Source organism: Chiloscyllium plagiosum, chromosome 4, assembly GCF_004010195.1.
Source record: "Chiloscyllium plagiosum isolate BGI_BamShark_2017 chromosome 4, ASM401019v2, whole genome shotgun sequence".
Taxonomy (NCBI): Eukaryota; Metazoa; Chordata; class Chondrichthyes; order Orectolobiformes; family Hemiscylliidae; genus Chiloscyllium; species Chiloscyllium plagiosum.
This window is the reverse complement of record NC_057713.1, coordinates 105737154-105761419: the sequence shown is the minus strand read 5'-3', so window position 1 is coordinate 105761419 and position 24266 is coordinate 105737154. Positions and strand designations below refer to the sequence as shown.

Sequence of the window (24266 nt, the reverse complement as noted above, 5' to 3'; positions counted from 1 at the left end):
CCCAGGTTCAAGACCTATCTGTTTGAGCGGTGTGTACTAATATCTCGGAATAGGTGAACTGGAAAATACTTTTTTTGTACCTTGCTCTTCAGTTTTCAAGAATATGACAACAAATGTGTATCAATGTGTACAAGGCTACTGCCAAAGTTATTGCTTGAAGATCAGAGAACTGAAGACAGTAAAAGTTTCTGCACAGTATTGTGTTCAAGCAAAAGAGCATTCTGTTCCAGTCAGCCACTTCATTAGGTTAACGAATCTCCGAAAATTACTTCAACTGAAACATGCAAAATGGAAAAAACATGGTATTTTATGAACATGGAACCAGAGTAGGTCACTTGACCCTTCCAGACTGCTCTACCATTCAATAAGATAATGGCTGATCTGATTGAATTTTAACTCTAGATTCCTGCATATCCTGGATAATTTTAATCTTGGTAATGAAGAATCTATCCACCTCTGCCTTAAGGGTTATTTAAAGATACTGCATTCACTGCCTTTTAGAGAATTCCAAAGACACTCAACCTCTGAAAATTTTTCCTCATGTGTTTTAAATGGGTGCCCGCATATTTTTAAATGATAATCCTCAGTTGTAGGTTCTCCCAAGAGAAACATGCTTTTGGCATCCACCCAGTCAAGTCTCCTAAGGATCTTTTATGTTTTAATTAAGTCAGCATTGACTTTTCTAAACACCAGACGATACAGGCCTAGCTTGTCCCACCTTGCTTCAAGGCAATCCACTTGTGGATATTAGTCTAGTAAGCCTTCTTTTCATTGCTTCCAATTATTAACATCCTTCGCTGAGTCAAACACGAAGACTGTACACAGTACTCCAGATGTGGTCTCAGGTGTCCTACATATCTGCAGCATAACTTCCCTACTTTTGCATTCAATTCCCTCATTCTATTAGCTTACTTTTGTTTTTAATTCCAGCTTTTGCAAAGTGAGCCTAGCAGGCTATTAGCAGTGCTCCAAGTCATACAGTGCATTTTTTTTCAAAGCATATCCAAACTGAATGAATAAAAGACTTGCTTCAATTAATAACAAAGATGATTTTTGTGTAGCACCTTCGGATATTTTATACTGAATGCAAACACTAAACTTAGTTACAATTTATGGACTGTCACTGCAAAGAAATATGCAAAACACATTTGCATACAGAAACATATACAGTCAACATAATCTAATTTTCAATAATCCTCCACAATTCACCACGCAAAATGAAAAAAAAGCTTGCTTCCACTTAGAGAAGCAGTTTCAGCTACATTGTGCTGAATGCAAAAACCTGCACTGTCACAGAGACTCCCCCAGTGTTCCCCACCCTATATGTTTTAGTTTGAGTAAACCTCATTTTATTATTCCCATTGAAATGTTACGTTACATTTGTAGGTATGCAAAATTCAATCTTAAATAAAGACTGGTTGTCCCAGATGTGTCAGCATGGAAACAATTTTTTTTCAAATAAAAACTGCCACATGATTCAGTACTATTCTGTCCTAGAATTTCAAACTATGCTGAGTAAATTACGGGCCAACAAGGCAGAATTGCTAAAGAACATGTTTGAATTCCGAATGGTTATCACTGATTTAATTTGTTTAATTCATTCTACAATGTATTCTAATCAATTATTTCTTAATGCACAGCTATGAAAATCCATTTCATTATCCAAGTTGATCTTGGCCACTGACAAGCTTTAATTCCATTTATCTACCATCTTCTGCAACCTCTAGAATCTTGGTCATAGAAATTTTAATTGGATCACCATTCATGATTTTTTTTTCAGGGTTGCAGTGAGTTCTGGATTTACATTATTCTGAGAACAAAAACATTTGATTTCACAACTACATAGCTTAAGTTATGAAAATACAAAAGAATTACCAAAAATATAACAATGAGCATGGAGGGCAATTTTTAAAAAAGCGCACGGACAACATAACTGGTCAAAACAATGTTTAACACATCACAAACTATTAAAAAACAAGAAGGCACACAAACCTGAAGCAGTGATATGCACTAATGGATACATGACCACCAAACAATAGCAAGGAGTTAACAGATGCAAGTGAACACTGTTTAATTAACCACAAGATAACCACATTTATCTTCTAAATAATAGGCTCTACAACCAGAGGGCAGTCAAATATTTCAAATAAATAGAAGCGATTTTAGGCACAAGCTCAAAACGTTCTGTTGCAGGCACAGAAGTAAGACTTTTAAGTTGATGAGGTGGTGGAATTATACCATATATTGAAAAAAAACTATTTATCTTAACAAGAGACAAAAGAAATTAACTTCAGAGAACGGCTCATTCATTCTACTTAACAAGGCTGCTCCTTGACATCATCGAGATCTATATCATCAGAAAGAATATCCAAATAAGAAAATTCAAAGCTGTTTTTTGGATCAATATTACAAGGATAAGTCCACAGGTAATGCTTTCTGCCATTTTAAATCAGCTCTTATTTTATGAGAGACTTTGAGACACTGCCAACAAGATGAAGCATGCTGAAATTTTGTGTTATGCCCTGACTGATAGGAACTAATTTAGGAACAGCATATCATCTTGGAGTTGAGGTGTTGCAGGCTTTTTATAATGGAAAATCGTTTCACATAGAGGGTGAAAGCAGAGACTCAAAGCATTTGCTTGTCGCCATAATGGCACTCTATCAGTTGAACTCGCATTGTGCCTTTTCAGCTGGCAAATTGAAGTTAATGGAAGCTGTTAAAATAAAAACCATATCCCCAAGCTTGAGTCTTCAATTATTCACTGTCTACATTGTATTTTCCATGGCTACTAAGTTGGCAATATTCTGGCAGGTGAAGGAACATTTTTATTCTGCAAGTAAACAAATACACAGAAAAGCTTCTAACAGATGCTGTTTCTGACCGTCACAGTTGACTTTGTGCTTCCGATCACAACTAACCAGGAGGGAGAAAGTGAAGCCTAAAGCTTAATCTGCCATTCTAGATCTCTGTTCATCTCTTATGTACTCCTACAACTAAGACCACAAAAAACTTACTACACACACTACAGATTTACCTGCAGCTCATATTAATACATGTTCATGCAAGTATAAACAAGATCATGTATGTGAGCTTACAAATCTGGTTCAGGCAAGGTCTTTGCCTATCCTGTCTCAGAGCAACAGTACTTCATTTCTAGTTGAAGTGGCCACCTGAGGGGGTCATCTTGGGTCATCACCTCAGTCTTTCCTCCAGCATCCAGCAACTACACACTTCAATATATCATGACATCTGCTTGTACCTCTTTCTGCTGTCGTTCCAGTTCTTTCATTCGGATATCTCGGGCTTCTGCTCGGGCTGCCCGCTTCGCTGCAAGCCTGGCTTCTGCCTACAAAAGTAAATTAACATTTGTTAATTCTATACTATGCAATGGCAAAAAAACGTGGAGAAAACACAAGAGTTCAAGTGTGTTGCAATACATAATAAAAAACTATTCATACTGAAAGCAGTTTCCAGGATGATTAAAGCAGTGCTTCCCAAACCTTGTCTCACTGTGATTGCATTTTGAGGCTTCACATGTGGTGCTGCTGAAGACAATCTTGGAGTGCTGCGAGATAAAGAGACTCTGACTTGGGTCCTGAACTCCACTATCATACCATGCTTTCAATTCCAAGGTAACTTGAAAAAGAATTATGTCATTTTTACATTGCAACCAGCCGCTAGAATTGAAATTATGGTAGGCCAAAAAGCACTCAATATCTAGTATTGAGAGACATCAGGTCTCAACAAATGTGACATTCAACTTGGGATTATGCTTGGTTAACTGCTGGTAGCCAGTTAGCGTCTTAGAAGAGACATAGGGTTGCTTTGTACGAAGCACAAGACATACATAAAAACAACTTAAATAGTTCCCTTTCAGTGGGGTTATCTGGGATAAGGGCATAACCATAAAACTAGCATTAAACATTTGGTCCAGGAACAGCAGGACTCGATTTACAATGTGTTACCTAAATAGCCATAATAGTCCCTCACTTCCTTAATTGAACGTGACATGAATTTGCAATCACACTCCAGCTGATGGCAAGGCAGGGAGTGGGGAAAAAAAATGGAGTTATGTTCTACTGGTATGTTCACTTAAGCAGCCTCCACAACCACAAAAATATAAATAAACTAATTTTGGATTTAAAAAAAAAACACGACCAGGCACTCAGCATGAAGACATGGGACAACGTTTTAAACACAGCTTTCAAGGTTTTATAGCCACTACTAATATTGGAGGCAAAAAACACATTTGTGATACTATCTGAACAACTTTGACACACTGTGCATGTTGTATACAGTTTACGGCCACTTCATATAACCATGCATACAGAGCGGAGACCGCCACTCAAGATATACTGATACCTGTTGCAACTTGTAGCCAAAACATGTCGCTCTATTTTAGAACACATTAAAGTTGGACCAAGTCAGTCAAGGAAAACTAATTATTAGAAAAATGTGAAAAAAATAGAAAACTGAACACTTGGCTTTGGAGGAACTCAGCAAATTTCTCGTCAATTTTATGCATGAAATTACTGGGCAGCTCAGGAGGATGACAAAGTGTAGTGCTTTAAGTTTACTTGTGATTTCTACTTAGCTATCAGTGCAAACCGGGCAGACTTGCTGATATAAAAAATCATTTATCCTTAGTGGTGCTCATTAACAAAACTGACCTCATGTAGAAGTCAGACAAGTGAACAGTCCGTCAATTCAGTCCATTTGGGCCTGTTTAGACCGTGATCAACACATTTGCAATGAGACAAATATCTAGGGGCACTTTCAAAATAACATTAATTACCTGTATCTTTACTAACAATCATTTGAGGATGAATTCAGCCAGTTTAAATTAAACAATTGATCTATCCTGGCTAAGACCTGGACAGATATTTTTTAATTAACCAGTTCAGTAACATTACTACACACCTATAGAATAATCGAGTCCTGAACCATAAGAGGTTTCTAAGTATGATCCCAGGGATGAAGGGCTTGTCATATGAACAGTTGAGGAGTCTGGGTCTGTATCAATGAAGTTTAGAAGGATGATAAAGTATTTCATTTGAATGTACAGAATACTGATAGGCCTGGACAGAGTGCATGTGCACATGTTTCCACTCGTAGAAGAGACTAAGACTCAGAGGCACATCCTCAGAGTGAAAGGACAACCCTTTAGAATGGAGATGAGGAGAAATTTCTTCAGCTGGGGATGGTTGGCCTGTGGAACCCATTGCCACAGAGAGGTGTGGAGCCAAGACATTGATTGTATTTAAGGATAAATAGGTTTTGATTGGTAAGGGACAGGGAGAAGGCAGAAGTATAGGGTTAAACAGCATATCAGCTATGATTGAATGGAAGACTATACTTGATGGGCTGAATGGCCTAATTCCGCTCCCAGGTTTTATGTCTTAATTGCTCAGTGTTTGAGTTCACAGATTGCAAAAAGCAAGAGAGAGGCTTGGAGAAATTGAAGCCTACTATTTCTATAAGGACATGAAATGAGGATGAAACAAATATACAGACAAGCTCTGCAAGTTTGCAGCAACCTGACAGATGGAATTTAACTGAGGAGAAGTCTAAACTTATTCACTTTGGTCAACAGAAAACCATCCCCTTTTAAAAAAAAAGTTTAAAACTTGTACAACACTTGGGTGTGCACATATGAGAAACATTAAATTAGCAGGCAGGTACAAGCAGCAAGTGAATCAGAATCATACCACATAGGAGCTACGCTAAATCTACAGAAGTCCCACAGCCTTGAATGTTAACATTGCAAGTGCTCTGTTATGTTCCCTTCTTGAGATTCTTACACGCTTGATGAAATGCAACACGCCAACTTCTTGAACAGCCACGATTTAAGTATAAGCTTTTGGAGGATCACTTAACATTCTTTGCAATGCTTGCGGTGTGTGTTAAGCGAGCTCTCTGAACAAGGAAACCATCCCCCTTTATACAGGGTTTTACATCATTGTCAGTCATGCACGTAAGACACAACCCCTTGCCACTCCCCCATAGTCACCATGCCACCCAAAACAATGTAAAGTGATTAGATTACTTCCAGAAACAAAGTGTGATTAGATTATTCCTCAAAATAACGTGTTATTAGGTTATTCCTTAAACTGCGGCATTTACAGAGTATGATTACATTTTCACATCCTGCCTGCAAGATAGAAAAACACACCGTCCCAGGACATCCAATTTCTTATACGTCAGCAGAACAAATTAACTCTTAACATCTCATGCTTAACCATGTCCTTTTCAGATAGTAAATGGCATACTGCCCTTTAATGCAAGTGGACTGGAGGATAGGCATCAAGATATGCATGGTTTTGAGGAAGCATGTTTTGCTCAAATCACATAGGGTATTAGTGAAACTACATCTGTAATACCAGGATATGAACACACAAATGAGGAGCCTTTTGTACTTGAGACTGCCCCACCATTCAGTAAGATCATAGGCTATCAGAGTGTAGCCACAACTGTGTTCCTACCTACCCACAATACGCTGTGACTTCATTCTAAATCAAGCATCTACTTTCTTCAGCCTCAAAAATATTTATGGCTGTGCCTCTTCCATAGATTCACAACCTTCAGAGAAATAATTCCTCCTCATCATTTATATAAAACGGGAAACTAATTTTTAAAATGTGCTGACTTATTCCTGGGTTTAAGAGCTTATCTTATACAGAAAGCTTGAATCAAATGGAGGTTTGAAAAATCAGTAATGTTCTCAATTAAACAAGTTCTTGAGAAGACAGATGAGTTTGGATACTCAGACCGTTTTGTTTTTAGTGGGGCAGGGGGTATGTTGGGAGAAGGAGAGACACTAGAACCAGGTGACATTACTTCAGTGACAAGAATAAAGCATTGACTTTATTCAACGTCAAGATTACAGTGGTGCTGGAAAAGCACAGCAGGTCAGTCAGCATCAGAGGAGCACGAAAGTCAAGGTTTCAGGCAAAAGCCCTTCATCGGGAACCTTCATCAACATGTTATTCAACATGCTGAGTTGTTTTTCAACTCTCCAAGATCTGAGCCATTTTCTTTCCTCACCCCAAGGGTGACCCTCTTTCCAAGAGTCATTTGAGTGTGGCAATGTAGAAGAAGCTAGGCCTTCAATTTTACTTAAGGCTGAGTCAGATAGACTTTTGATAGACAAGGGAATTAAGGACAGAGTGTAGACATGAAAATGGAGCTCAGACCACAACCAGATCAACTATGAACTTATTCAATGGGCGAGCAGGCTCAGAAGAAGGGAACAGCATACTCCTACTTCTATTCTTATGTCCCTTAACACAAGTCTGTCAACAAGTTGGAGGTGCTATCCTTTAAGTATCCATTCTGTCAAGTTCCCACAGGATGTCACACGATCCCTTAAGATCACATTTCACGCTTCTAAATGCAGGCTCAACTGCCCAACCTTTCCTTAAAAGCTAACTCCTTCATACCAGTAATAAGTTCAGTGAATGTTCAAATGCAATTATGCCTTTTCTTAACAAGGAAAGAAGAGATGGTCTCACTCAGGCCCTGTACAATGATATCAAAACCCAGAGAAATTTATATGCCAGTATGCCATTCCTCTTGCAATTTGCTTTCCTAATTACATGGTATACCTTCATACTAACTTGTTGAGTCAGATATCCTTTGAGCCTGCTATGAATTAAGACACATATGGATTGGGTGGGAAAATAGAATCAAGGCAGATCAGGCATGGGGTCCAGTATTGTCTATTTCTGTTCCTACTTCTTCCATTCTTAAAGGAATGGAGTTAGAGAGTCATAGAAATGTACAGCACGGAAACAGATTCTTTTGGTCCAATCTGTCCATGCCAACCAGATATCCCAATCTAATCTAGTCCCATTTGCCAGCACTTGGCCCATATTCCTCTAAGTCTTTTAAATGTTGTAATTGTACTAGCCTCCACCACTTCCTCTGGCAGTTCATTCCATACATGGACCATCTCTGCGTGAAAAAGTTGCCCCTTAGATCTCATAAATTTTTCCCTCTCACCCTAAACCAATGCCCTCCAGGTCCAGACTCCTCCATCCCACAGCAAAGACCTTATTCATGAAGAAAAAGTATTAAAATGATGTATCACGCTGGTACATTTCTTGTGATCATCATGACAGATAAGACTGCTAAGAAATGTTACTCAAAGGTGAGGATAATTTCGCAAGCAGGTCAACTCGGTGAGATCGGTGGCTCCGTGGTTAGCACTGCCTTGCAATTCCAGGGATCTGGGTTCGATCCCACCCTCAGGTCTGTGTAGAGATTGTACATTCGTCCCATGTCTGCACGGGTTGTTTCAGTGTACTCTGGTTTTCTCCCACAGTCCAAAGATGAGGTGAATTGGTCATGTTCAATTGTCTGTAGTGTCAAAGGAAATATACGTTAGGTGGGTTAGGAATAAAAGATTCAGGGCTACAAGGGTCAGGATAGGATGCTCTCTGGAGGATCATTGTGGATTTAATGTGTCAAGTGGCTAATTCCACACTGGAGGGATTCTATAATTCTACAATGTGATACGGGGAAAGCTAACGAAGGGACAGTGCAAATACCTGGACTGTAAAGGATGGCAACTTGGCAATTGTTTCGCAGGTTTTAAAGATTGAAGGAATAACAACTCAAATTCCAACAGCTGAAGGCTGTTGATGCATCATGCATCAAATTTGTGAGTATTTAGAGGTTTTTGGAGTAATCAAACCCAGGGAACAAGAATTTAAGTAATCTAAAATGCTGTCTCTCAGATTTGGTCACTACTTTGATTTGGACATTGCCTTTAAAAAGAAAAAAATTGAGTTTGGATGCAGTATACCTCAACTTAAGGAACAGTGCACTTTTGTTCACCACTATTACACACAAATCATAATGTTCAATATTCAAATTTAAGACATTTCCAGTAAATAGTCAAGAGAATTGTGACTAACTTGATAAACAAACAGACCATGATCATCTAAACAGGTACCATATCCAAAATAAATCAAAATATTAGTAGCAAAGCAAAAGGTGGCAGCTGTTGGGAAATATGAAATGCAAACATCAAATACACTAAGTACAGGCCAGGAGACAGTAAACAAAGTTGACATTTCAGATCAATGAATTTCTAATTTTGCCAATAACTCTGCCCTATGCAAGTGCCAGTCGCACAAGATCAGCACTTTTTACCTTATACATACAGACAGTTTAGTGCTCCAATCACATTTCAAATGATTTACTCCTACTTATTTATTTAACATACTGCATTCGTGTTGATGATACAGTTACTGAGTTAAACAGCATGGAATTGGGCCCTTTGGCCCAACTTTCCCATGCTGGGCAGGTTTCCTAAACTGAACTTGTTCTATTTGCTTGAGTTTGGCTCATATCCCCGTAAACCTTGCCTGCCCATGTACTCGTCCAAATGTCTTTTACATGTTGTAATTGTACCCACCTCTACCACTTGCTCTGACTTTAGGGAATATCACCATCCCATCTGCAAGTATGACAATTTTGTCATCCCACCTGTTTCTCTATCTTCAGCCTGCACTACTGTTTCAATGAAGCACAATGTGAGCTCTAAGAACACACTTTATCTTTCAAGTGAAGATGTTCAGCCATTTGCACTGATCTTTTTTGACAATTTCAGATCATAACAGTTGTGATAATGCGCTTGTTTCCTTTACTGGGCAGAATGGAAAAAAAATGTTACGCTTTAAGACAATGGGAGCATCCTGCATGCTAACAATGGATCCTGCAAAGTCCCATAAAAATTTGGATAAAGTCAGATTGTGCTTTAAACTCTCAGGCTGTGTTTTGAAGTGTTCCTTTAGTTCCAAATTGAGAAAGTGTCAAGTTTTCAAGGACAGGTTATCAGAATTTCAAACTAGGGACAAAGCTTACATTGCCATCAAGATGTAATTCAAGGGGAGAGAGGCGAATAAAATATCCCTGAAAATGTTCACACAGTTCATCTGTTGGGTCCAGGAGAGATGAAACACCTTGAGGCTGGAAGTCTCTGATTCAGCAAACTGGAACAGGAGTGGAACCCTGTGCTTGGATTGGAAATACCAAACTGGTAAGCAGATAAGAAGATGGAAAATTTGGCTAGCTTTAGCTACAGTAAGCAATCTCCAAGAAAACTCTCAGTATCAAAGATTGTAAAAAGAAACAATCAAAACCTTCAGGACCGCAAACATTTGGGACAGATTTCACAAGAATACCTAAAAGGACAACGTAATGAATACCTATAACGTGTTTTTTGCTCATTTGTGCTAAATAACAAAGGCAGTATATGCGCTAAACTTCAAAATGTAAGTCAACTACGAAAGATACTATTTAGCCATGAGTGCTTTTAATCTTTTATTAGCTCATATCTTAAAACTTGTCTTGCCATTCTCTCAGCTGTTAACTAAAAGTTTGAATATCTTTCTAAAAGCTGCCTGTCTTCATAGATTGTAACAACGTGGTTATTAGTAGCTACGGTTCTGAACCTTCAATGCTAGTTTCTCGGTTTCTTTGAAGAGAGACCCCTCTTTCTCAAGAATTCTGGGAACCATTTACTTCACTCAGTTGTTAACTCGAGCTAGTTTGCACATGAGTTGAATGATAACATGAAAATTCTATTTGCATCCACATGCTACTTGTCAATTTAATTTCTGAAACACTTTACCAAAAAGTTTTTTCTTCCTCTGTTGTTGGCCCTGATTTGAACTTGGGAATATGTTTTTTCATCTTCACCTGTTCTGGCACTTAGAAAATAGCTAGGTGTCCTGTTGAAGGTGGAGGGAGTGCAACAGGGACTGGCAAATTGACTTCACCTGAAGATGATGTCATTTGCACAAATGCTAAATTTAATGTAAATCAAGAGTCAATGGTCAAAAAGGCTTAACAGCAAAGCAGGGAGAGGAATAGCACAGCAGGGAGCTGGAGAGGCAAAGATAGAAACAGAGCCTGAATTGAGGCTACAATAGCAAATTGCTAATTAGTCATATTTGGACAGTATATAAAAAAAAGACAGCTGCTTATTATGAGCAAGTAATGAAACAAGTACAACAAAAGAACTAATTTAAAATGTTTTGAGTTACGTGGAGAAATTATTTTTCTTGGATGGGTCAAATCAAGGACAATAGGGCACAATCTTCAGAATTGGGCCTTTTTGAATTGAAACCACTTTTGTCACATTAAGGCAATTAGAAATCTGGAACTTGTTCCCAATATAGCTGTGATGTTGGGAGAATTGGAGCTTTTAAGTCAGAGACTTGATTGATAAGGGCATTAATAAATGTGTAGAAATAATTTTGTCAATGAAATTGCCATGATGGAAAAAGTTCCACATGCTCAACAGTCCTACTCTGCTCTAAATGTTTTTAAATTAAATCTAACACTAATTTTCTGCTTCATCTTACTTTTCCCACACGATTCCTACATCTATGGTGTTGAGGTGGATATGGTCGAGAGCATGAAATTCCCGGGAGTGAGGATCATCAACAATCTATTCTGGTCCATCCATATTGACATGGGTCACAAAAGCACAGCAACACCTCTATTTCATCAGGAGGGTGAGGAAATTCAACATGACCACAAAGACTCTTAAAATCTTTTAGACATGAACCAAAGAAAGCATCCTATCCAGGTGCATCACAGTGCGGTATGGCAACTACTCTTCCTAAGACCGAACGAAATGTAAGAGTTGCGAACACAGCTCAGTTCATCAGCCTCTCATCCACTGACTTCATCTATACTTCCTGCTGCATTGGGAAAGCAAGCAACATAATCAAAGACCTTTCCCACCTCAGTTATATTCTCCTCCATCCACTTCAGTCAGCCAGGAGATATGTAAGATTGTCGTCACATACAAATAGATCAAAGATCACCTTCTTCCCCACTGTTATTGGAGTTCTGAATGGGCATCTTTAATGTTAATGTTGATCTCACATCTTCTCAGCAGCTGGAACATTGTGCCTGCACTCTTTTACCGTGATGTATGCTACATTCTGTCTGTAAAGCAAGCAAGTCAACACTTTTCACTGTACATGTGACAACAATAAAATCAGTCCTAGTAGCTGACCAGGCCCAGGACTACTTATTTCCCATTTCCTGCACTTGTGCCCTCACCCCTTTCTCAGACTCACTCTTTCTCTATACCTCGCCAAACCTCCCCCACATCTCCACCAGACAGATGTTGCGAACATGAGTTTCCAACACTGCCTTATTTCTGATGAAAAGCACCTACAGAATTTTGGTATTGAGAGTTTATTGATATATTGATTTTGATTATATTTTATTTTATTATTTTATATTTTATTTTCCTCAAATCTATCCCGCCACCTTAAATTACCTAAAGCCCCAGGTTTCTTTGTTCCTGAATCTCTTTTAGATTTGTCGTTAGTGAAGCACGTAATAGAGAGAGTTCATTCCTCAAAGATCAGCTGCAGACCATTATTCAACTGGTTGGATAACTGCATCTTGTACTCACCCAGTGTACACCATCTGTGGCTCCACTTGGGGCACACCTCAGTAACTATGTTAGTTTTCAGTTCAAACCAGACAAGGATTACCAATGAGCCAAGTGTCCAAGTGGGGGAGAGAATGCCCATCTTCACCCACCATTTTCCAATACATCTAATAAAGGAAATGGTATGCCCTTATTGTCAACAAAAGCATTCCAGACAGTTATATGAACAGTAGGCTCATGGGTCCTCGCAAAGCGCTGTGGGTGATCAAACCTTAGTGGTCTCAATTTGTCAAGCCATCAGCCTCAAAATGTGCAAGAAAGAGTGGGACTAGTCAACTACAATTTCTTTTTCATCCTAAATCAACACTCAAACAGGCTATTCTTGTGTGCACAGGATATGAATTCCTTAAATGCATCCCTTTTATCCTGAAAAGGAATATTTTAGTTTTCAACTGTATATTTGTTTCTCTTCGTCCTATATGAGTGCAAAGTCTGCTTGGCTCTTTTGAACGCACAAGCCACACTCAAAAGGAAACCAGACAATACAAATTGACATTACTGGCTTAAGCAAAACTCATCACCATGCTAGCTGGTCCTCTTCAGCTCTACGTTGTTATACACACTCCTGGATGATCAAACTAAAGAACACTGGGCAAAATGCAATGGGCAGGGTTCAGCTTTTAAACCAGCTCTGACATCTCAAAATGTTTACATTTGAGCTGAGAGGCCTAATCAATCGCCTCATTACTCTATACCTGCTTTTTCAGAACAACTGTGACCATCATCAGTACGTACGCCCAATGATCAACTCTGAAATTATCAAGGAAAAGTCAATATGAAACTTAATAAAGCTGTTAGAAATACAGGACAAGAGGGCTTCAAACGCAAGGGTAGGAGCGGACTATAATACTTGCAGAAGGCAGGTCTAGGGAAATGCAACAGTGGCACCCAGGTGAGTCCCACTGGAATATTTTCATCACCACATGATTAATGGATAGAAGGCAATGTACCAAAATACTTGGATGCATTCTATATCTAAACACTGGAAGCAGATTGATTCTCCTACTACTCAAAAGAACACAGCTCTTAGGATCACCAGAGTTTTGAGTGCAATGGAGACATCTATCAAGCGACATGATCTTCAGCAATTACAAAAGAAATGTTACAAACAACAGATCCAAGTCTTTGTTCAGCTGAAGCCTCTGATAACGTAAACATAGAACACTTGTGGAAAGTCACTGCCATACTTGGGTGTGCTGATACAGCGGATTCAGGATTAAAATTACAGCCAGAATGCTAACTGCCGTCAAATCATTGACCTCTTTCAATTAAGAAGAAAACAATGTGAAGCATGGATGTGTCATGGCCCATGTTCATCAGTACATTCTTTGCTGAAATGCTTCGAGACATTTGTGAAATTTGGAACAGATTGAATTGTCTTAGTTTGATGAGATTTCAAACTCTCCCAAGTGTTCATCATTGATTTGAGGGACATAGGTCTCGCTGCCTGGTCAGCTTTTACTGTCCTTCTCTAGATGCCCTTGAGAAGGTGGTGCTGAACTGCCTTCTTGAATTATCACACTCCACCTGCTGAGAGTTGACCCACACTGCAGTCCAGAATTTTGATGCATCAACAGTGAAGGAACGGAATATACATTTAAGTCAGGATGGTAAGTGATTTGAAGGAGAACTTGCAAGTATTCTTGTTCTCGTGTATCAGCTGCCATTATTCTTTCAAATGGAAGGGGTCATGGATTTGGAAGGTGTTGTCCGAGGATCTCTGGTGAAATTCTGCAGTGCACCTTGCACCGTGCTATTGCTACTGAGCTCCAGTGTATGTTTATTTTTGTGATGCAAAGCAAGCATGCTGCTTTGTCCTAGATGGTGTCAAGCTTTATGTTGTTGGAGCTGCATCCATCCAGGTGAGTGGAAAATATTGGATCACACTCCTGATTTGTGCCTTGCCGAAGATGAGCAAGCTTTTAGGAGTCAGGAGGGGAATTATTTGCTGTAGTCTTCTTAGCTGCTGGCATGTTCTTGCAGCCACTCTGTTCATGTGTTGGATCCAGGACTGTAGCAAATTGAGTGATGGAAACACCATTTGAATGTCAAGGGGCGGTAGTTAGACTGTTTCTCACTGATGATAGTCATAGTCTGACATTTTTATGGGGCAAATGTTACTTGCCACTTGTCAGCCCAAGTCTGGACATTGTCCAGATCTTGTTGCATTTGAAATAGACTGCTTCAGTTTCAGAGATGATGGAACAGAAATTGCTGTCATTTGACAATGCATGTGAATTAGCAGCTGGGAGCACATTCTTCAGTCCTTGAACTAGCTCCTGTTAATAAGATCACGAAGACACAATCACAAGTCATGGCCTGCTTCAGTGCTGTAGGGAATCTATGGTTCTATGGTCAAAGTGTTACAGTGTATAACGAGGCTATAAAGGCATTGTGCCTACAATAGTTCATTCATTGAGCATCATTACCTAACGCGCATCCCCCTCTTTCTCCCCATGCCCTTGTATACACAATGTAGAGAATGCCAAATACATCAGAATGTTGATTGTCTTCTTGCATAGCTAAAGCATTATACAGTGATGCATAATTATGTCCAGGATATTGATGATTTGGAGATGCCGGTGTTGGACTGGGGTGTACAAAATTAAAAATCACACAACACTAGGTTATAGTCCAACAGGTTTAATTGGAAGCACACTAGCTTTCGGAGTGTCGCTCCTTCATCAGGTGGTAGTAGAGGCTACGCCTTGAAAAAAGTGCATTTGAGCTCCTCAGAACAAGATAGTGCTTACCCATGGAAAAAACTGCTTGCAGAATGATTTCATGTGGGGTGGCTTTTGTGCCACAGCTGCCACACTGTTCTGGCTGACCAAAAAAAAAACTCACTCTTATTGCCTTACTGTGTGTTTAAATGTTGACACTGTTCACAGCCAATTTGCACACATCAAAATATCATAAAAAATAAAATGGCTGGCCGGCCAAAATAATTTGTTTTACCATGAATGATTTAAAAATGCATATGAACCGGGAATAATAGAACAAACCTTTGGAGACTACCTTAGATGACAGATATACCCTCAATTTAACACTTTACTAGAAGGGAGCACCTCAGGTCAGTGGAATATTCTTTCTAGTGAATGGTGAAATTATGTACTTAGGTATCTGGAATGAGCTTAAGCCCACAATATTATAACTTGGAAGCAAAGTGTGAAACTCATGACTCAGGTTGAGATGCTAACAAACCTCTATTCACTCAAGTATCTACATTTTCTCTACACCATTCCCATTTGTATTCGTAATTCCCTTCCATATGTCCATCTCCAAAGATGAAGTGCAAAACCTTTGCTGGAGAGGGCAATGATTTTTCAACCAATTGATTATTAGCGATGCCAGTGTTGGGGGAGGGTGGACAAAGTTAAAAAACACACAACACCAGGTTATAGTTCAACAGGTTTATTTGGATGTACAAACATTTGGAGCACTGCTCCTTGCTAACTGATGAAGGACACTTCGTCATCAAATTGGCCAACCCTCAGTCTTACTTCTAAGATATTTTTGAATACCAGATCATTCACTAAAAAATTGTATTTCTGAAGTCAATTCTCATGTAGACTTACTAACAATGATGGTTTGAAGCAGTTACTAGTTTCTAGCAGGTACAATGACTAGATTGGAGAGAACACATACAATTTATCCTGCAGCCTTTAAACATACAATAAAAATACATGCTTGCTTTACAATAATGACCAGCATAGTTTTTAAAATGTTCTCTCTGCTCTGCAATGCCTGATCCAAGTACAATCCTCAGTCCCCAGCTGACAATCTCACCTTAAAGATGATGCCTCCAACAATGCAGCACTCCCTTAGTATTGTACTAGAAAAATGGCTCTGATTTTGTTTTGTTCAAACTCAATACAACTTGAAAATAAAATCTTATGCCATTGAGGTAAGAGGATTACCAGTTCATTTCAGTTTTCTTTCATTACAGAAAAAAATGAGAAATAAATGGCCCATCATCTGGTGCCAGCACTCGGTTTCTCGTGTATCTGTCAACTGCCTCAGAGCTGAGGCAGGGCTAACTTTTATACACTAACTAGCCCAAATGTAAGCTGCACCTGTCATCCCTCTGAAAGGGAAATCCTGTTGAGCATAAATTGAACTGAGCAGCTGATTATTCTGCTTTCATTTCTATTTATAGAGCTCCCAAGCATGTTAAGTTGAACCTAGCTCAGCAACCTGCCTGACTCATGAGCTCCTCAGATAGCATAATTATCTTTCTACCAGAAGCATCATTTTAATTTGGCAAACTGGACTATTATTTTCCTTTCACCACAGAATTCCAGAATTTTGATGTACTTGACATGTGTAAACGTGTTTAAGATTGCACATCAAACGTACTGCTGCAGGAAAACAAAATCTCAGCTCTCCTTATAGTTTTTTTGCTGATGGAGCCTTACAGTCCAAAAAACATCGTAGTTCAAAACTTCTAACTGCAGAAACCACTGAAACAGAAAAAGTGATTCATTCATATGGACTAGAGATCAAAGCTTGGAGAAAAACCTACATTAAAAGGTAGCTGTCTAAATCCATAATTCTGATCCAACAATTTTAGTTAAGCAAACTAGTTATTCTGGTGGAACACAGTACGTTATCTCTAAAATGTAGTAAAAATGTGACAAAGATTAGACTTGGCTGATGTGGAATGAATAATGGTCCATTTCAGCCACTAAGTTTTAACATGACTTTTTTTTATTCAGTCATATTCAATTATATCACATCTCAATGGGGTCATGCACTGGAAATCAAGTCCATCTTCCTGGAGGCATCACAAAAGTTAGCGATTTTATCCAAATACACAAAAGTTGCCCAATTTACTGATTTGTTCAGACAGAGAGAAACAGGAAGTGATGACTAGGTTTCTGTACGTAATTTCTATTTATTTGCAATGAATATTTTCCATCGACAGGTAAACAGTGTATAAAAGTGTAAACACAGAAAAGCATACAATGTTGCCATATACAGCACAATCTTAGGTCAAATGTACCTTTGTGCAAAATAAAACCTCGGTACAAAGTAGAAAAAGAATTAAAAGGTAAGCATTACCTTCATCGATTAAGTAGAAAAATAAAAAAAAGATAATAGTTAACATTAAAATCCTTCTTAATTCCTTTATGTTTCCAGTTCAAGTTTAAAAGTTCAGCAGTCTTAGCTGAGTCCGCTGCTTCGTTCGCTGTCTGGGAGACCTCAGCTGCCTGTTCTTGATGCTGCCACAGTTATCGGGGGACACCTCCCACAACTTGCTATTCCCATATTGGGCCACAATGCCATCACTGCTGCTGCCCGAATAGGTGAGGTCAAGCTCCCACAAAACCAGGATTTCTAGTGTAGCGTTCAGTCGCAGCAGCTGGGGTTTTGAAGCTGGATGTGGAAGCTCTTATCTGCCTCTCTGTTACAACTAAAAGCTAGGGTTATCTTTCCGCTGTTAGAATTGCATGTGAGATAAGCTATTTTACTGCATTTGCCTTTACCAAGGATGTTTATGGGATGTTACTTTCTTGGAACAATTAATTAATAGTAGTTAGTAAATATACTACTTGGTTAAGCATTTGATAGAGTTACAGTTAAGCTGATTCTTTTCTACTTTAAATTTTGTTTTTTTAACTGTAAACTAGAAATGTGTTTTGCTTAAAGTCAAGTAGCATGACTAATTAAATTGCATCTGGAGTGCAATGCTTTATACTTAGCTTTAACTAAGAAAAAGTTAGTGTCTAGGCTATCATAATATATTTTGAGGGAATTTCATCTGGACTACACAACTGCTACTCTATCTTCTATAACTAAGCCAGTTCGGTATCCATTTTACCAGCTCACCTGCCTATCACCAAAAATGCCATTTTTCTTCCCCAGAAGAAAGGAATCCTGTCCCTCAGAAACTTCAACAATTTCCTGACTCGTATGCAGGCTCACTTGCCTGTAATTTCCCAGATTATCCCTGTTGCCCTTCATAAACAAAGGAACAACCTTGGTTATTCTCCAGTTCTCTATGAGTAAAGAGGCTACAAAGATTTTGTAAAAGGTCCCAGCAATTTTCTCACTTGCCTCCTTCAGTATTCTGGGATAAATCCCATCATGTCCTGGTCTACCTAATGCTTTTCAAAACACCCACCTCGTTTTTTATACTGATATGCCCTCGATCAACATAACCCCCCACCTCCACACGAACCATCTACCATGTCCTTCTCTTTCGTAAATAATGATACAAAATATTCCTTAAGGACCTCAACTACTGCCTCCAGCTCCATGCATAAGTTCCTTCCTGTGTCTTGGAGTAGACCTACAAATTGATCATACTTAGCATCCGAGACTCCGCTATTATCTATAAAAAAACAGAAATACTCTACATTTCTGCCACAGTTATTATAAACTGCACAGAATCTCAATACCTATTGCGAAATGTTTAGAAACATGCCAGGTGTATTGCACTGAAACAAAGTGGACAAAAACATGGTGCTGAAAATTTGGAAGTCCTCAATTGGTTGGTTAAGTGCAGCTCAAGCAACACAAAACATTGGACACCAACCAGGATAAAACAGACTGCTTGATTGGTAACACATTCACAAACATTCAGTCTTTCTCTCACTGACACTCAGTGGTAGCAGTGTGTGCCATCTACAAGACGAAGTGTACAAATTCACAAATGCGTCTTTCAATAGCATCTTCCAAATCTACAATGAAAAGGTTAACTGATTGCAACTTTCCCTCCAAGCCACTAACCATCTTGACGTGGGACATGCAATGTGCCTTAATGACTACCACCCAGTGGCTCTGTTCTCAATAATCAAGAAGTGATTCAAGAGACTTGTCATGGCCCACATCAACTCTAGTCTCGTAGCCTGCCTCAATCCCCTACAATTTGCCTACTGACATAACAGGCCCACAGCAGACATCACATCCCGAGCACACCTGGACAACAAGGAAACCTAAATCAGACTTTTGCTCATTGAAGGTGGAGTCAGAGTCAACACCAATAGAACCTCCAGACTGATCTCAAATTTGAGACCTTGATCTCAGCTTCCCCCTCTTCAACTGGATTCTCAGTTTTCTGACCCATTAAGTGAAGATAGGTAATTGCACTTTCTCCACAATAACACTCAGCACTGGAGCCCTCCCAAGGGTGTGTCCTCAGCCCCCTACTGTACACCTATGAATTTGTTGCCACATTCTGAATGAGCGCCATCTACAAGTTCACTGATGACATCACCAACGAAGGAAGGTTATCTAACAATGACAAGTCAAAATACAGAACGGAGATAGAGGGCTTGGTGACATGGTGCAATGAGAATGATTGCTCTCTCAGTTGGAAAAACTAAAGAACAGATCCTTGACTTCAGAAAGAAAAGAGGAGAACACGCCCCCAGCTACATCAATGGAACTGGAATTGAGAGGGTGAAGAGCATCAATTCCCTCAAGTGACAATAACTGACAACCTTACCTGGACTTCCCATATAAATGCGATTATCAAGGCAACACAACAGCACCCCTTCTTCCTCAGGTGGCTCAGGAAATTTGCAATGTCCTGAAGGTTACTCACCAACTTTTACAGGTGCAACATCAAAAGCTACTGTCCGGGTGCATAACAGCCTGGTAGGGCAACTGTTCTGCTCAGGAGCCAAAGAAGCTAGCGTGCAGAGCCCAGGCCAGCTCGGAAGCCAACCTTCCATCCATCGACTCCATTTACATGGCTCGTTGCCGTAGAATGAGAACAGAGAAACTGTGTACTGATAACAGCACTGGACTAGTAATACATAGGCCCAGGCTGATGCTTTACGGGTGGCATGGTGGCTCAGTGGATAGCACTGCTGCCTCACAGCTCCACGGACCTGGGTTTGATTCCAGCCTCGGGTGACTGCCTGCATGGAGTTTGCACATTCTCCCTGTGTCTGCATGGGTTTCCTCCACATGCACCGGTTTCCTCCCACAATCCAAAGATATGCAGGTTCTGTGAATTGGCCATGCTAAATTGCCCATAGTGTTCAGGGATGTGGAGGTTAGGCACATTAGTCAGGGGTAAAGGTAGATTAATGGGGAACGGGTTTGGGTGGGATACTTTTGGAGGGTCGGCATGGACTTGTTGGGCCTAAGGGCGTGTTTCCACACTGTAAGGATTGTATACAAAGGCTGTCAACATCAAAGATCCATCACACCCCGGTAATGGTCTCCTGCAATCTTTTCCGTCAGGCAGAAGATATGGAAGCTTGATCATTTGCACCAACAGGTTCAGGAACAGCCTGTTCCTGGTCTTATATTAGACTGATGAATGTACTGTTTCAATAATGCTCATCATGCTAATATCGACCTTGCCTCGCGCACAGCCTGTGCAACGTAACCTGTAAGCCTATAAATTAGTTTTTAAAGCCTATGACCTGCACATGCTTGCTTACTCTGATCTACCTGTACTCCTCATAAACAAACCTGTTCACTGTACTTCGGTACACTTGACAATAAATCCGTTATTGCCATTCCGACGAATAACAAATGATGGTCCAGCCAATTCCTGAGTGAACAAAAATAGTCTGCAAACAATTGACTGTCTTATCAAATCAAGACTAAAACTATGTCAAGTATTTCATAAAAACTGAAAGTTACAATTTTGAACCAAAATTTTTAGAAGCATTGGTGTTCAAATTTGATTTTTAAAAGAGAATTGTTCATATCCAAGCTTCATAATCGAAGTGATGCAGATGACTAGAAACTGAAACAATGTAATGTCACTGACTAATGTAATGCCATATGCATAGAGAACAGCAGAAATAAGAACTTGCATTCATCAGTCCAATTCAAAAACCAGGTTCTCCAAATGTAATATTCATATGCTCTGCAATTTGTTATGCAAGTCTTTGAATCAAAATTTTAAACTTTCTAAGAGTATTGCATTTAACACAAGATAGAATGATACTGTTAAGTAATATAGAAAGGCATTTTGATAGCAGAGGACAGGACAAAGTAACAAATGTGTTAACACTATAGCTCTATTATATCAAATTCTTAAACTTTGCTTTCAAGTTTTTCAAGCATTTAAAGTGCGCAATTCAAATCAACAAATCTATCAAGCGAGCATCCTACTTCCGGATGGATTCCATGTTTTTGCACATTCAGACATTCACCTAAATATCTCATTTGCATTCGAAGTGGAAATATGGGTTCAAAAGACAAACGTCCACTCTCTCTGTCCCCATTTAGAGTTTTCCAGCCATGTCAATTTCTGACAAAATTCTCTCCCAATAAATCTCAACAATCACCAGCTTAACATGAAAAGTGAAGTGAAGTGCGATAGAACTTGAAGTCATTTTCATCGCTTTCAATTGTCACAATTTTGTAGCAGTTTGCGTCAAATGAGGAAAGCTGTGGGTTGCACACATATCATCACAAAATAAAAGTGACTTGAAACTGACATTAAAAGCAGGTTTTCAAAAAGCACCTTTGCACAGAAGGTACTTTAAAGAGTAGGCGTCAGCCACTGACCAAGACTGAGTGAGCAAACCCAGCTTTCATGTTTTTAGAAAGCATAGGTCAAGGGATTTTGGCAGACAATTGCAGAAACTATGTGCCCTAGGACTCTTCGGCTGATAGAACAGCAAAGAAAAAAGGGAGAATGCACCACAAGTCAGACTGAGAAAACAACATAGCATTTTGTTTTGTATATCTTGCACAAGTAGGATATAGCAGGGCCATGGCAGAACTTCCACATATAGATGTTATATTTAGAAGTTTAAGTTAGGAAAACAGTGTATGAGAGCAAGGATGGGTGTGATTCATAGATGTGACAGGATACATCTCCTTCATTTTTCATTATTTTACATACAAAATCAGCAAAGGAGAAAGGAACAAAGAATTCTGCTAACATTGGAAGTCTACTACTGAGCGTAACTCAGACATTATTTAAATACCCCGAGTAAACAGTATCAGTAACTCTGCATAGCCAATGTCCAAAGTACAGCTGCAGGGTCACATGTAACTCAAAACTCCAAGCAACTGTGTACTAAGTGCTCTTATTGCATTTAATAAATTTTAGTCACTTGTTTGACCTGCCTGCAATCTGTGTAGAGAGGGCGTTTATCCATCCTATTGCCTCGGTGAATACGAAAGCAAATTTAGAAACACCAAGACTGTACATATGTATGAGCAGAAATAGCAATTTTAGCACAGTATGGTCCCAAGGTTTCACAGCTACAATCTTTTAAGACTCAAAATGCAGAATGGGCAACACGTGTTTACAGCATTAAGATTCCATGACTTGCTGCAGTACAAAAATGTAACAAACATAACCAAGACAAAACTGGAATTTCTCCCCAACCCCACTAAAAACTCATGTCAATAAAACTGCAATGCACTCAAGCATCTGGTCACCTAAAATCTTGTCTTAGACTATTACTATTGCTCTAGAATCAGAGAACCTAAGCCACCTTGTGTTTCAATTTCTTATTCCTTGATTTATCCCAGCATGAACAAAAATATTTGCAAAGGTATGTTGTTAATGTAAACTGCTTCTTCATCAATAACTTTTAAGATAGTACACCAAGATTTATCAAGCATCCGTAACTCAAAATTAAGGTGAACACTTATTTAATCTGGATATATGGCTCTATCAGGTTCCATGCACCTGTGACAAAGACATGAACAGAGATCCTTAAATCTCATTGTGATAACCTACAGTTCCAGCAAAGAAATATGCATCCAATTTCTTATTTGAAGTATTTTTGTGCAGTCATAGCCACAGAAACAACAATCCACTGAGATGGAGGGGGAGAACTACTTCCCATGTAATCTATCCTCAAGCCACTCAGTTCAATTTAGAGAACCCAGTTCATCTACTTCATTGCAACCTTTTCAAATCTTATCCTCAAATCATTTTACCTTCAAAAAATTCAAATTCTCCCAATCGATTCTGGTTATGTCATTTTGATTAAAATATTACTCTCTTAAAATCATCCCTTATTGTAGAGTGCTTAAAATTCAGTACGGCTAAGGCATTTTGCTGAAGTTCAGGTTACCACTTTTAATAGATAATGAAACAGATATGAGAATAATGCTGTTTTTTTTTTATTTTTTAATAGATGTTTTTATTAGAAATTTAACATTTTTACAAGTTTACAGAAATAAACAAAACTCTCAGATATAAACATTGATATACAATTAGCTCAAATATACAATAGCCAAAATTTAACAAAAAAAACAAAACAACAAAAAAAAACCGAAAAGAAGAAAAAAAGAAAAAAACAAACAAACCTCAACTATCTACTAATCTAACCTACAACTAACCAGAGTGTATATTTAAGTCTCTTACATGCTCGGGATGTGTTAGCATCAGATATAATAAAACCCGTATTCGTGCGGGATACCTCCCCCGAGGGGCCGCGGACCAGCCAGGTTTGTAATCTCAATTAAATAAAAGCCCTTGTTAGGATAGCCGAAATATCTGTATTTATGTAATTCAAAAAGGGCTGCCATATTTTATAAAATAATTCGGTCTTTCGGTGCACCATATTTGTAAGGAAGTCAAGGGGAATACATTCCATAATTAGTCTGTGCCAATTTGAAAGTCCAGGGGGGCCCTCAGCTGCCCAGTTCACCAAAATATTTTTCCTTGCACAGAAAGAAAGAATAGAAAATAGTCTCTTCCCGTACGTGTCCAGGGAGGGAAAGTTCGAAAAGCCCAAGAAAAGAGATACAGGGTCCACTTTAATTTACGTTCCTAAAATTTCTGTCAGGATACTTGCTACTTTAGTCCAATATCTACAGATCTTATGACAGGTCCATA

At 39.0% G+C, this 24266-nt stretch overlaps 1 protein-coding gene across 4 annotated transcripts in view; it reads right to left on the bottom strand.

Annotated features, from left to right (window-relative positions):
• The window catches only part of LOC122549291 (leucine-rich repeat flightless-interacting protein 2-like), a 96242-nt gene that overhangs the window by 24701 nt on the left and 47275 nt on the right, over positions 1 to 24266 (bottom strand). For all 4 annotated transcript variants that reach the window (XM_043688831.1, XM_043688827.1, XM_043688828.1 and 1 more), the window contains exon 3: positions 3263 to 3349. In XM_043688831.1, the coding sequence (XP_043544766.1) occupies positions 3263 to 3349 (87 nt within the window). The remainder of the gene's footprint in view (positions 1 to 3262; positions 3350 to 24266) is intronic.